Below are 14,913 nucleotides of genomic sequence, written 5' to 3'. Positions count from 1 at the left end.
CCTGGGCCCATTCCCTTCTCACTTCCCCCAGGGTAAATCAGGAGTAACTCAGCGAGGCTGTTCCTGTTCACACCAGCTCCGGGGGCCGCCCTTCAGCAGGAGGAGGACGGGGGAGGGCTTTGGAGACAAGCCCTGGTCTGGCATGGTGCCCACCCGCTGCCCTAGCTATTTAAGCTGCCTGTCCCCGCCCGCTTGCCCAGCCACCAGCTAACCCCGACATCTCCGTGGCCCAGGGACAGAGCTGCAAACCCACCCCCCAGCCCTGCGCTGCCCCAGGTGAGAATTCCCTCGCCAGCCGACACCGCAGTCGCTGGCTCCTGTGCCAGGCCCAGCCCCTGCCCTGGCCCTGCCCAGCTGGATTAAACCCAGTGCTCAGGGCAGGAGAAAGCCAGGCAGTGGGTGCAAGGGCTTCTGTCCAGCCGGGGGGCCACAGTGCAGAGTGAGAGGAAACTGGCTCTGGGAATGTCCTCGCTCTGTGGCTGGGCTCAGCAGGCAACGCTGCCAGCCCTGCTCGCTCAGGCGGGCACTCCCCAGAGACAGCTGCACAACGCCACGGCCCCTTGTGGCAGAATATCGGGCTTCCTAGTGTGGGGGAGGAGGGTTCTCCCAGAGCTGAGGAGAGACCTAGAAGTCCTGACTTCTGGCTCCCCTGCTCTGACCACGGGATCCAAAGCCCAGCCCAGAGCTGGGGGCAGAAAAGCAGACTTTGCTCTGTGATGTTTCCTGTGTTCCAGGCTAGGTGGATCTGTCACGGCTCCAACACCAGCCCCAGCTCTCTCCAGAGCCATGGACGTTCATCTTGTCTTGTGCCTCCTCTGGGCTCTCCTAGCTATGGCCAACGGTGTGTGGTGTGAATTTCTGGGGGTCTAATGGATTAGAGTGGGGGTGGGGAGAGCCAGGATGCCTGGGTTCTATCCTAACTCTTGGAGGGGGTGTGGGGTATAATGGGATCTATCCCCAGCTCTGCCAGTGAGCAAGTCCCTGTTCCATGCCTCAGTTTCCCCCCCACTCCATCTATTTGACCGTAATCTCTTTGGGGATAATCTGTTTCTCAAGGTGGGTCTGTGCAGCGCCTGGCATGACAGGAGTTGGGCCCTAGTCTCGGTCAGGGTTTGTGCAGCACCTGGCATGATGGGGGACTAATCTCAGACGGGGTCTGTGCAGCTCTTAGGAATGCATCACGTGGATTGTTCCCCTGAGAAAATCACCATGGGAAACGTTCCCATTTTCCAGACAGGGACCTTTCTGGTCTGGCCACTGGAGGGAGTCAGCAGAAGTGACTCTGCCTCCGCCCTCGAAATAACTTGCATGGGGGCCAACCCAGCAGAAAGGGTCCCTGGGGGCCCAAGAACCCAGCTCACAGGAGCTGAGCTGGCCCAGTGCCAGAAAATGACCTGGCGAGCCAGTAAATGGTGGCCAAGGAGCGAATGAGGAATCATTGTTTGCCAGAACTCAGGAGCAATTCCTTTCACAGCACGTCCTTCCAGCTGTTACCAGAGCTTCCCCGGGAAAAGCAGCGAAGCGGGGAGCTGCGCCATTGGGGCAGATTCTTGCATCACTGTTCAGGAAGTGAACAGCCTCGGTATGTGCCGTGGTGCCATGACACAGAGCAACGTGCGGGATCTCTAGGCTGCATACCCTGAATTAGCTGATTAGAGCAAAATTGCTGCGTTCAGCTAAAGCAAAACAGCAGCTCTCAGGCCTTCATAATCAGTGTGACTGATGCAGCGATGCTGCCTGGGTCTGCTCAGAGCCTGAGCCTATTGCAGGGAGGAGAGAAAACTGCCCCAGGCATCTCAATGGAGTTTTAACTCCCAGCCCCTTGGCCCAGGGGGACTCTACCAAACCTCCCTCCCCCAGCCAGGGGGCTCTGCATGAGGGGCAGAGTACAACAGGCCTGCCCTCCCTCCCCCAAAGCAGAGATCCCCAACTGCCAGGTTAAGGCCTGTGGGATCCCACTTGTGCCACCAGTTTGAACCCACCCTCACTCTGGGTAGGGGGGGTTGGATCAAACACTGAGGCAGAGCCACGTGGGGCGGGGGGTGGCCTTGGTCCAGCTGTAGGGGGATGGCAGGAGGTTGGGGATTTGGGTGCTCTCTTGCATTCACCCCTTGACAGACGTTCCTGCCCCTCCCCACCAGGGGGTGTGGTGAACACGGGTGTCTTCCAGTCGTGCACCAGCAGCCTGCAAAGCCTGGAGGGAGACTTGGACTTTGAATTCGGGGGCGACGTCTACGTGAGGGTCCACTCCAAGATGTGCAGAGAGACCAACTGCAACACGGGGGAGATAAAGGAACGTACGTACCCGGCCTGCGCCCACCCCCACCCTGGCACCTCTCACCTGCCCTTTCCCTCCACTGCCCTGCACCCTTGGGGATCAGGGACCCATTGCACTGGGCGTTGCCCAGCCACCCCCCTGACTGAGATCAGCACCCCCCATCATGTCAGGTGCTACCCAGCCCCCCCGACTGAGATTGCGGCCCCCCATCCTATCAGGCACTGCCCAGACACACAAGGAGACACATCTCCTGTCCCAATGAGCTTCAAATCTGAATGGACCCAGGCAGGATCATTCTCACCATGTTCCCATTGGGGAAACTGAGGCCCAGGAATGTCCAAGCTCCCCCAGCCTGTCAGTGGCAGAGCTGAGAGGAAGAGAACCCAGGCGTCCTGACGTCCAGCCATGTGCCTTCACTGCAATCCACCTGCCCTGCAAACGCCGAGACACAAGGAGCTGCTTCCTGCTTCAGCCCCGATTCTGATTCCCCCTTCTTTGTTCGCAGGCCCCAAAATCAGCACCGTGCCCAATGGAGGACAGTGCCCGTCGTGCTTTGCCCCAGGATCCCTCCGCTGCCTCCACAATGTCACCCTGCACTGCCGGGGAGCTGCCAACCAGTGCGTCGACGTTGTTGGGATGCTGTCAGAGAGTGAGTTCCCCATAGGCCCCCCCAGGCCAAACCTGCTCAGGAGACACCCGGGCCTGCCAGCGGGCACTGGACCAATCCCCCCACCCCCCGAGCGGGCAGGCTGCAGGGCGCATGGGCGGAGCATGGGGGAGAAAGGGCCTGTGTTCAAAATCTGCAAACGAAAAAGGGGTCCAGCGGGTGGATGGCTCAGAAATACTCCATCTTCCCCCCCTTTTCTTCTTCTGCTCTTCCCGCCTCCCCCTCCGCCCTTGGGGTCGCTGCCCCGTGGCGGGGGAAGCCCCAGCGCCTGGACCCCACCGCAGCCCTGGGACTGCAGGAGTCTCACTCGCTGCTGCACCCTGTGGCCCTGGCATGGGGACAGAGCTGCTCCGGTCATGGGGCCGAAGTGGGGGCGGGGACAGAAAGGAGCAAACGGGCTGTGGGGCAGGTGGAATGTGGGTGAGGGGACCCTGGAGGAACAGGGGCGGGGCCCTGGGGAGTGGGCAGAAAGGGAGGGGGCTGTGGGTGGGGCCGCAGGCAGAAGGGGTGGAGCGGGGTGGGACCGTGGGCAGAAGGGGCGGAGCAGGGGCAGGACCATGGGCGGAAGGAGCGGAGCAGGGGCAGGTCCGTGGGCAGAAGGGACGGAGCGGGGGCAGGACCGTGAGCAGAAGGGGCGGAGCAGGGGCAGGACCGTGGGCAGAAGGGGAGGAGCAGGGGCAGGACCAGGGCAGAAGGGGCAGAGCAGGGGCAGGACCAGGGCAGAAGGGGCGGAGCAGGGGCAGGACCGTGGGCAGAAGGGGTGGAGCGGGGGTGAGACTGCAGGCGGAAGGGACACCTTGTTTCCTTGTCCTCTCACCCCAGTGTCCTGCCAGCCGTCTGTCTCCTGCTGGTATCTCTTGTTTAACACTGAGACTGTAAGATCTGGGGGGCAGCTGCCAGGTCAGTGCCTGGTGCAGTGGGGCTCTGTGCCCCCAATGTCAGGGGATGTGTGCTCCCTGTGCCAGGGGCTCTGTGCCCCCAATGCCAGGGGCTCTGTGCACACACACACCCCGCCAGATAATAATGCCAATTTCTCTGGGCAGACAACGTCGAAATCCCTTTCGCAGCCAGAGGATGCGCCACGAAGGATGTGGCCAAGATCAAAGCTGGAGACATCCTGGTGTCGGGCATATTCATCTATCAAATCAAGAATATCCAGTTAAGCCCGGCGTCCAGAACGGAGACCGTGGATGGCTTCTGACACCCTGCCAGCTCCATCCCACTGGCGCACCCCCACTTTGAGCTATTCCCTCCCCCTCACCTCCAGCTGTGAGTCAGTCCCCCCCATCCCAGGCAGGGAATAACGGTGCCAAGCCACCTTCGCTAAGCACTTTGAGACCCATCAGTGCAGGGCCCAAGCCAGAGACCCATTATGGGCTTTGCACTGAGTGTGACAGGCTTAAAAACAGACCTGAGTATTAGAGAGACCCATTAGCAGCTTCTCCCAGGACAGTGATCTGAGACATAGAACCCAGGAGTCCTGGCTCCCAGCCCCACTGCTCTAACCTACCAGCCCTGACTCCCATCCCAGAACCGGGGAGAGAATCCAGGAGTCCTGGCTCCCAGCCACTGCTGCTCTAACCACTAGACACCACTCCCCTGCCAGATCCAAGAACAGAACCCAGGCATCCTGCCACCCCTCCACCCTATGTTCTCACCTTTCGTATTTCCACACACCCAGGCATTGAATAAAGATGGATCCTAAATCCAAATTCCATGCAAAGCACATGTGTCCGTACCGCTGCCCCCATCCACACTGGACCCAGGAGTCCTGGCCCCCACCCCCACCTCCCAGAGACCAACAGGGACTCTTGTGTCATTCAACGTTATTGCCAAGGGCAGCTCTGCCCTAAACACTTGCGGGGACCCGGCTGCATCGCTCCAGGGTGTGAAACATCCACACTCTGGGGGCCGTATGGAAGCCATCTTAGCCCCAGTGTAGCCAGCGCTGGGTTGAGGGGGAGAAATCAGACATCCCAGCTCCCGCCCACGGTTCTGGGGAAGCTGGACTGACGCCAGCAAGGGACGCATCCTGCCCCTCGGCGTAGTCGTGTCCACACTGAAGCGCTACAATGGTGCAGTGGCTGCGTTTCAACTGGACACTGGGGTGGCCACGTGCCTGGTTTTCAACCGGAAAGTCCAGTCCAGTCGAAAAGGGGACCTGACAGTGTGGGGGAGGTGGGGAGGTGCTGGGTCATCACCTGCGCCAGCCGTTACTGAGGGGCTTCACTGGGCGGCTGCAGCTCCCAGCCCCGGCTCTGCAGGCGAGTCCCTCCGGACCCCAGCTGGGGGTGGGAGGAGAAATGCAGTGAGCAAAGAGGGGAGAGGGGACGAGGAGTTGACAGAGTGGAGCTTCGTTGAAGAGGTGGGGCAGGAGTGGGGCTTTGGGGGGAAGAGGCAGGGCAGGGGAGGTTCCAGCACTCCTGCTGGAGTGTCTGGTTTTTAAATATTACTAAGTTGGAGACTCTAACAGACAACCCCTTAGAATCCAGGACACTCACACCCAAGAACCATCCCAAACCAGAGAGAGACAAAGCAGGCTGCTCCCTAAGGCAGAGAGGCCCTGCTCACCCCCTCCCCTTTTCTAGGCTGGCTCACAGCAGGCTGACTCAAGCCATGTCCATCCATTCAGTGCCCCTGAGCCTGCCAGCATGACCAGGAAACCCTAGCACTGTATGGGGAATTACGACATTTGCTACGTGTGTGTTACTGAAATATGGGGTGAGGTTGGGAACACCCACAGCCAGCCTTTCAGGGGCAACAATGGAGCAGTCAGATGGTGCTGAGGGATCCACACTCCCAAGGACACCCGAGGAACTGGATACGATGGAGACGCCTCAGGGAGAGCACAGAGACAGGGGGGGCTGCTTGACTCACCTCACAGCAAAACCTCTTTCCAGCCGCGGGAGGAACCTGTATCGGGGGGGGGGGGGGGGGAAGGGACGTTCTCCCTGTTCTCCCTCCCCCCACAACCCAACACCTGGAAACATGCCTGGAGGACAAGGACTGAACACGGGACGGGGGCCCGGGCTGGAAAGGAGAATCCCGGCCTGTGTATCAAGGAACGATCCAGTCAGGGTGACACGGCCTGATTCAAACCCTGGCTACTTTCTGGAACTCAGACTGCGATTTTCCTTTTATTTCTTCTGTGACCAGCTTGGATCTGCTCGCTCACTGCTTACAGCCAGTGGACACCTCTCTGCAGTTAATAAATTGTTTTTATATGTCACCTAAAACGGTGGGTTTTGCGTGAGGTGCCTGGGGAATCTGCTCAGTGTACGAAAGCTGGTGCATGTTCACTTTCCCTTGGAGAAGTGGCAACCTGGGTAATGAACTTACACTGCTCAGGGTCTGCCCGGGGCAGGACGGCCCAGCCCTGGGCTCCTAGGCTGGGCAGCTGGCGGGGAACTGGCTGCAGCCTCTCGATGGCTGACTCATGAGGGGCTGGGAGAAGCATTCGTGTAGCTCGGCTGGGAGTGTCCCTGCCCATGGACCCCTGTGTGAGTGCAGGACCTGAAGGGGTTGGCAGCTTGTCAGCATCACAGTGCGAGATAAACCCGAGAGTTGAGCAGTAAAACCCAGTTCCAGGTTGCACCCCAGGAAGCCCGTCACCTCCGGGTCTAGGAGTCCTGTAGCAAAGCCCTTGGGTTCAGGGCATTTATTGGAGTTTGCGAAGGATTCCAGTGGAACCCAGGTGTCCTCTCTCCCTGCCCTCCCCCCGGCCTAACCCCTGCCTCACTCCCACTCCGCTCCCCAAGTTCAGGGCCCCCGTTGTGCCAGGCGCTGAGAGGCAACCGCTGCCTCAAACAGCTTCCATTCTAACCGGATATCTGGGAGCTCCCTCTCCCCATTCTCCAGATGGGGAAACGGAGGCAGACAAGCCACCCAACTGGAGCGACAGCCCCACCCCTCTCTGTCAGTCAGGTACCCCTCACCAGCCGGCCATGATGGGGGCCTAACCGCAGCCCCTCTCCTGTCCTCCAGAGAGACTCCCGGGGACAAGGGTCTGCAACTGTCTTGGGCAAACCCAAGGGAGACACAATCCTTCTGGTTCGTAGCCTCTCTGGACAAACCCCCTCCCCCAAGCTCCTTATGCCCTGGTTGGCTGGAGCAATAAAGAACGTTATATTGGCTTCCCCAACACCAGAGTTTCCTGCAGAGGCCCCTGAGCCCCCGCCAGCTGCTGCAGCGTGTCTGGAACAGGCTGTTAACGGGCCTGAGGAATAAAGCAGAGGTTGGCCAGCAGTGAGAGAGGCTAGAGATGCCCAGACGTCCGTGCTGGCTAGTGGCTCAGAACATGGGGTCAGGGGTCAAGGCTTCTGGATTCTATTCTGGATTCTGCTTGGGGAAGTCAGGTTTCCCCCCTTGTGCCTCAGTTTCCCCTCCCATCCATTGTCAGCTCACACCGTGAGCCTTTGGGGGCAGAAGCTGTGTATCTGGGCCATGCCTATCAAGACAGGGGCCCTGCCATCTGTCTCTCTATCCATCCGCACATGCTCCCCTCTCCTACCCATCCTTCCCATGCACCCCATCTGAGAATCCAGAGCCCTCTGCTGGTGGGGCCTCCAGACCCACAGGTCTGGGACTTAACAGCCAATTGAGATGAACAAAGCAGCTCCTCCCTCCACAGCAACGAGCTCAGGCTCTCAGCAGACTCAGGCAAGTGTAAGTCACACACATTTTTTCACTTTTCTCCCCAACCACAAAGGCTAGAAAATTCCTCCTTTTTTTTTTAAAGGAAAGCTGTGATTCTGACCCATACCCATGAGCCGGGGCCCAGGCAGAGATGTATCATAAAAATCTGGCCATATATGCATATATGACACCTGGACTTTTACCCATCACTATTGTATAGCCGTAAAACCCACATAAAGGCATCATCTTTCACCTGGTGCCCCATGCCACCATTCATTCCTGCCTCTGTTTACCCAGCTGTTCCCCTCTGACTTCCCCACCCCACAGCAATTCAGCCCCTGCATGCAAATAACCCCACCCCCATTCCCCAGAGCGCAGGGGCCTGCAGAGACCCCAGATTTGAGCTCGACCTTGTACTTTGCCCAGCACTGCACTGGGAGATGGTGGGATGGATGCACAAAAGACTGGGAGGTGCCCGGTGATGAGCAGCCCCATGAGGTATTTTCATTCCCTGTGTTTCCTGGGACCCACGCGCCATGCCAGCCCCATGCGTCCTCTGCCTGCTCGCTGCACTCCTGGCTGTGGCTGATGCCCAGACAACAGCAAGTACGTGTCTGGCTTCCAGGGGAGCCATGGCACCAGCGTGTCCCCGAGACACAGGGGCCATCCCAGCAGGACAGCCGCTCTGGGAAGTGGGGAGACGGCGGAGCGCATGCAGGGATAGAAGGGAGTGTGGGGCTGGCTGGCTGGCTGGCTGGGAGTGCAGGGAGATGGCTGGATGGGGCATGGGTTGAGGGAAGGATAGATGGATGGATAGATAGATAGTCATACAGGGGGATGGATGGAGGGATGGATGGGCATGTAGGGGGATGGAAAAATGGAGGGATGTGTAAGGGACAGATGGATGGAAAGATGGATAGAGGGATGGATGGTCATGTGGGGGAGAGTGAATGTGTGGGGGATGGATAAATGGATGGACGTGCAGGGGGAAGGATGGGGAAATGAATGGACATGAAGGGGGATGGAGGGATGGATGGATGGAGGTGTAGGGGGACAGATGGATGGGTGTGTAGGGGGATGGAGGGATTCATGGAGGTCATGTAGGAGAATGGATGGATGGGCGTGTAGGGAGATGGGTGGATGGATGGATGACTGTGGGGGGGGGAAGGTGGGTGTGTAGGAGGACGGATGGATGGTGGGCATCAAGGAGGGGTGGAGAGATAGATGGAATTATGGATGGATGGGTTTATGGGGGAAGGGCGGGCATGTAGGATGATGGATGGATGGATGTGTAGGAGGATGGATGGATGGACAGATGGATGGGTGTGTAGGGGGATGGAGGGATTCATGGAGGTCATGTAGGAGAATGGATGGATGGGTGTGTAGGGAGATGGGTGGATGGATGGATGACTGTGGGGGAGGGAAAGGTGGGTGTGTAGGAGGACAGATGGATGGTGGGCATCAAGGAGGGGTGGAGAGATAGATGGAATTATGGATGGATGGGTTTATGGGGGAAGGGCAGGCATGTAGGATGATGGATGGATGGATGTGTAGGAGGATGGATGGATGGACAGATGGATGGGTGTGTAGGGGGATGGAGGGATTCATGGAGGTCATGTAGGAGAATGGATGGATGGGCGTGTAGGGAGATGGGTGGATGGATGGATGACTGTGGGGGGGGAAAGGTGGGTGTGTAGGAGGACAGATGGATGGTGGGCATCAAGGAGGGGTGGAGAGATAGATGGAGTTATGGATGGATGGGTTTATGGGGGAAGGGCGGGCATGTAGGAGGATGGATGGATGGATGTGTAGGAGAATGGATGGATGGGCGTGTAGGGAGACGGGTGGATGGATGGATGACTGTGGGGGGGGGAAAGGTGGGTGTGTAGGAGGATGGATGGATGGACAGATGGATGGATGAGCATGTGGGGGGAAGGCTGGATGGAGACATCAGACTTTTCCGTTTCCATGCACACTCAGTCGGGTTGTGCCCATGGACAAGGGGCGGGGAGGGGGACTCCAGGGGAGCAGGGGTCACTGGGGCTGGTGGGGGGCAGCCCAGAGAGAGGGGAGGCAGGAACCGTTTTAAGGAGCCATGGGTTGACTCAGGGAGGGGCAGGGGGGTGGGGGGTGGGGTGAGGGAGTGATTCTGGACTGCGCCAGGAGGGGGTAACAGAGGGATGGGGGGAGGGGGCAGGTTAACACGGCACTGCCGGGCAAAGGACAAAGCAGCTTTCAGTGGAGGGGTGGGAGGGTGTCACCCCATCTCTGCCCCCCACCCCCATTCCTGCTAGAACCAGGCAACCATTTTGGGCCCAGAAACACACATTCAGGTAATTTCCTAAATTTGTTTCAGCCGAGGAGGAGAGAGACTCAACGACCAGGGAAGACACGGAGCCGCGGGGGTTGTTGGGTGGGGGACGGCTCCTCGCTTGGCTGGTACAGAAAAGAACAAACAGAAAGGGGAACCCTCCCCCATATAACGTGCCATTCGCCCCGAGCCCAGCCGGCCCCCAAATCAGTCAGTTCCCAGCTCTCAGCCCCATTCCCCAAAGCTTTTGGGCGCCTAATGCGCCCTGAAGTTCGGCTTTGAGGAACTGGACCCTTGTCACGGGTTCCAGGCTGCACCCAGCCTGACACCTGCCCCCCGAGAGGGACCCCTTTAGTGCCCCGGGCTCCACGGACCCACAGGTCCACCGGGGCCGGCTCGTGCCCTCACTGGGCCTTTGGCACCAGCGATCCCTGTCTCCCTGCAGCGAATCCAGCCCAGGGGAGGCTGCTCCTGTCCCAGGGGAAGTCTGCGGTGCCCCCCAGCAGCCTTGGCCAAGTAATGCGACGCTTTATCAGCCGCCCAGTCTGAGTGTCCTTAGCCGGGCACTGAGAGGCCAAGGTCCAGGCAGGGCTCACCCATGCCAGCCTGGTGCCCTTGGACTTTGCCCTCTTTTCCCTGGCACTGGGGTCTCTCCAGAGGGCAGCTCACCCCGCAGCCCCCTTTCTTCCCAAGTTCCAGGCCTTCTCCTGCTGAGAGCTAGGGGAGGGGGAATCTCCTTTCTCTTCACACTGTCCTGGCCAATCGGGTCCCACTGTCTCTCCCGATCCACTGTTGCCAAAGGTTGGTGCCAGCTGGCCTGGAGCAACCCGTTCCTCCCGCCCTAGACAGCTGAGTGGCCCAAACACCGCAAGTCTCCTGCCCTCCCTCTTTTTAGCCCCCTCCATGCCATGCACAGCCTTGCAAAGCACGGAGGGAAACTGAGGCACGCCACGGCATGGTAGAAATTGCAACTAAATTCCCACTTTGTCACATCCCTCTGCGCCCCAACCTGCTGCAGACACCGGCTGGTGCCCCCTGCTGCTGCCAGCACCAATCCCAGGCAGTGGGTCCAGGCACTGCTCCCCGGGTGCTATTAGAGCATGGGACAGAGCCGCTGTGGGGCATAGCTCTGGGTGCCAGGAGCCTGTCTCCACCGGCGCTTTACCACATTGAAACTTGTGATTTTTCACACTCGAGTGAAGAACTTTCAGCGCAGTAACTTGTCAGCGGTGACAAGCCCTAGAAGTGGTGACGCACCCAGTGGCTGCGTGATCCTGCCCCAGGAGCCTGGCGTGTCCTCTGGTGACCAGCCCACACCACCCACATCAACGCTGCCACTTTTCGCCTGCTAGCTACTCGTGGGCATATCTGGGGTGGTACCACACGGCCTGGGCGTGCCAGCCAGCCAGGGGCACTGAGATCAAACCAGCCGAGGCCACCGCCGTGAGCCCTAGGCCTGCAGGGACCAGACGGGAAAGGGGGGACGGCGGCACCAGAAATTAAAATGGAAACACTGATTGTTCTTTCCCTCCTCACCAGATCCTCAGTCCTGCTACCAGTGCAGGGAAAATTCTTTGAGTAGGTGCCCTGCCCCAGCACAGCCCTGCCCTGCCGGTCAGAGCTCCTGCCTCAGTGTCTGGGAGGAAAACACGCTGGTCAAAGGTGGGTGGCACCGACCGTTTGCTGGTGGTGGGCGTGGCAGGGCGAGCGTGCTGAGTTCTTAGCACACCTGGGCTCCAGTCCCCTCTCTGCCAGCCGCCCTGTGTGACCTGGGACACGCCACTTAGGCCCAGAGCTTCAAAGAGTTAGGTAGTGCTGAGGATCTGTGCCTCAGTTTCCCCATGTGTTCAGTGGGGGTGACAGCCCTGCCCCATCACACAGAGTGGCTGTGAGGATAATACATTAAAGATGACGAGGGGTTCAGAGACCATGGTGATGGGTGCCAGATAAGTATTTGGCTAGACGTGCTGAGGAGGCTGGTTAACAAGATCCCCAGGGACTTGGTGGATGCACCGTCCCTCGGCATCTCCCAGGCCAGGCCGGCTGCCCTCCTGGAAGATGCTTTCATCAAACACACGTGATCGGGCCCTGTGGAGGGGGGAATTCTCCAGCCCGGGCTACGCGGCAGGTCAGACTAGAAGCTGGGATGGGCCCTGCTGTCCTGGGACTCCAGGAAAAGGGGTGAGGCAGCTCCCAGGAATCACCCGCCCTCGGGGCGCTGGTTTCATCTGTAAATAATTTTTGTAACTGTTTGGCTTCTAACCAGGATCTGTGAAAAATACAAGCTATTCCTACTCCTGTGTATCCTCCGCCAGCCCCAGGAACATCTCCCTCTTCTTTGGGAACAGGGTGTATGTGAAGATTCAGTCCCGGAATTGCTCTACGAACAGCTGCAATGCCGCATTCACTCCTGTCTGTACGTCTCTGCATCCCTCCCTGCTGGGTCCCAGCGGCCCGGGCACCGACTGAGTGTCACAAGGGCTCTTTCCTGGAGAAGAGGGGAGTCCCGTGTAGCACCTAGTGCCATGGGAGGGATCCTGATCTCCGGGGGGGAGGGGTGCAGTGGCGGCACAATGGGGGGCCCCCAGTAGCAGGCTGGGGGGGATCTATGCAGTGCCCAGTGCAGTCAGGGCCCCTGCTCTGGGGCAGGGGGTGTACAGCACCCAAAGGGGAACCCTGATCTCGAGCCGGGGGGGGGCCTCTGTGCAGCTCTTGGCACAAGGGGGTCCCTGATCTCAGTTATTGCTGTGCTAGAAGTAAGTGGTAACAAAGTAGAGAAGGCATCTGTCCCCAGCTCAGCCCTGTCAACCCCCACCGACCCGCTCTCTGGGGGTCTTGCAGGGCCAATCATCAACTCCGTCTACACGGGAGGCCGGTGCCCGATCTGCTTTGCCCCGGGTCAGGGCAACTGTTCCAGCAAGGAGACTCTGCAATGCGAGGGCCGTGCCAGCCAGTGCATTTCCATCAGCGGGCAGATCTCGGAAGGTGAGCGCGTGTCTCGGATCCCTTCCGGCCCCGGCTGTCTGGGCCCATCGGCACTAGGACAAAGGGAGGCCCAGGACCTGGATTCCCAGTGTGCCAGGCCCCCGCAGCCCCCCGGCAGTGCCCACTTTAACTGGCTACGCCCCCAGCCCAGCTGTGTGCGAGGCTCTGCCCCAGGGTCCCTATGGGGCCAACGCCCTTTGCAAGCGAGTTCGGGGACACGGTCCCCTGTCCAAAGCCAGCCGGCTTCCCCCTCTCCCTGTGGACACGGCTCTGACTCGCGCTTAAGGCCAAACCCCGCTCCGTCCACACACAGAGCCCCCTGCCCCCTGCCCTGCCAGGCCAGCTCAGCCGGGGAAGCCCGCGCCTCTACCCGCAGTGTGGCAATGGCAGATTAGCCAATAGGCCATCAGGGCCTGTGCCCAGCGGCCTCAGCCAATTGAGGCCCCCTGGAAAATGGGCACCCCCGCGCCCCAACCCTGGTCCCTGGCCCGAGGACTGGAGCAGCTCTCGCTTCTTGCCGCAGCCCCAGGTGCGCCGGCAGGGGGGCAGATCTTCTCCGGTCTTGGGGCCATGGTGCGGGGGCGGGGAGCATACAGGGGCTGCAATGGGGTGGGTGGAACGGGGAAGGGGCAGGGAGCATACAGGGGCTGCAATGGGGCAGGGCTGCAGGGGAAGGGGCAGAACAGGGGTGGCACCGTAGGCAGAAGGGGGGCTGAGCCCCCCCACATTTGCTCCCACTTGCTCTGGCCCACAACCCCACAAAATCCACCTCTACAGTGCGGCCGAGGCTCAACTCGTTGCCAGCTCAGCTAGCCGGCCCCAGCTGTCCTGCAGTCCCCGGGGCCCGCCCAGCCCAGCCCTCCCGGCTTCCCGCCGATGACGGAAGAACGAGAGACGCCCACACCATGCGGCGTGCGGCCAGCTGCTCCCCAGGGCTGGGCAGCTGAGCTCTCACAGCTGTGACCTGCCCCGGGGCCCTGGTAGCTGTTGCGTGGAGGCCGTCTCTCCCCTCGCCAGGCGTTACAAATTAATGCCCGGTTCTGCCCAGGGCAGTTACCCGGCTGGGTGGCTGTCACACTGCCTGGAGCGGCTCAGGACCATGGGTGCCTGTCTCAGGGCAGACCCCCCGAGCGCATGGCGTGTTCTCCCATTAGATTTCATCAAGCGAGATTTCCTGGCAGGGCCGGCTTAGGCCGATGCACCCAATTCCCCGGCATTGGGCCATGTGCCTAAGAGGGCCCCGCGACTTCGGCGCCTTTTTCATTTTTTTTTCTTTTTTACTTACCTGGCGGCGGTCTGAGGCTTCGGTAGCATTTCGGCAGCGGGCGGGGGGTCCGCTCCGGGGGGCTTCGGTGGCATTTCGGTGGCGGGGGGGTCCGCTCTGGGGGGCTTCGGTGGCATTTCAGCGGCGGTGGGGTCCACTCCGGGGGGCTTCGGTGGCATTTCAGCAGTGGGGCGTCTGCTCCAGGGCTTTGGTGACATTTCGGTGGCGGGGGGTCCACTCCAGGGGTCTTCGGTGACATTTCGGTGGCAGGGAGTCCACTCTGGGGGTCTTCGGTGACATTTCGGTGGCGGGGGTTCCGCTCCGGGGCTTCAGTGACATTTCGGCGGCAGGGGGTCCACTCCAGGGGTCTTCGGTGACATTTCAGTGGCGGGGGTCCTTTGGTGCCACGGAAGACCTGGAGCGGACACCCCGCCACCTAAGTGCTGCCAAAGCCCCGGCCCGCCGCCGGGTATTCAAACCAGGCTCTGTTTTCTGGCTTGCTGACATGGCCTCCCCGCGGAGTCCCAGCCCATCCCCTGAGATGCTCCAGTTCTCTCCTGCCACCCAACCAAACTGCACTTATGATCAATGGTCACTTACACCAAAAATCAGCCCCCAGCAGGTTGCTCCCCGTCACTCACCCCAGCTGAGCTGGTGCTGTAGATCTCACATGAGAGGCAGCGCTGGCAGGTAACGCTGCAGTAACCCCCCGGAAGGGTTATTCGCTAGTAAAAGGAGGTGAGAGCTCTGGAGAGGTTATAGCAGGTACAATA

At 60.1% G+C, this 14,913-nt stretch overlaps 1 protein-coding gene across 1 annotated transcript; it reads left to right on the top strand.

Annotated features, from left to right (window-relative positions):
• The first annotated feature begins 213 nt into the window (after positions 1–213).
• On the top strand, positions 214–4,612 carry LOC127038127 (phospholipase A2 inhibitor and Ly6/PLAUR domain-containing protein-like). The gene is made up of 6 exons (XM_050930560.1): positions 214–276; positions 735–841; positions 1,475–1,582; positions 2,142–2,297; positions 2,784–2,927; positions 3,989–4,612. Exons 2-6 carry the CDS (start codon positions 787–789, stop codon positions 4,144–4,146), a joined length of 621 nt encoding a protein of 206 aa, XP_050786517.1. The 5' UTR covers positions 214–276; positions 735–786; the 3' UTR covers positions 4,147–4,612.
• The last annotated feature ends 10,301 nt before the right edge of the window (positions 4,613–14,913 follow it).

The sequence above is a fragment of the Gopherus flavomarginatus genome, chromosome 20 (genome assembly GCF_025201925.1).
Source record: "Gopherus flavomarginatus isolate rGopFla2 chromosome 20, rGopFla2.mat.asm, whole genome shotgun sequence".
NCBI lineage: Eukaryota > Metazoa > Chordata > Testudines > Testudinidae > Gopherus > Gopherus flavomarginatus.
The sequence above is the reverse complement of the archived record's forward strand: the minus strand, read 5'-3'. Positions and strand labels throughout refer to the sequence as shown.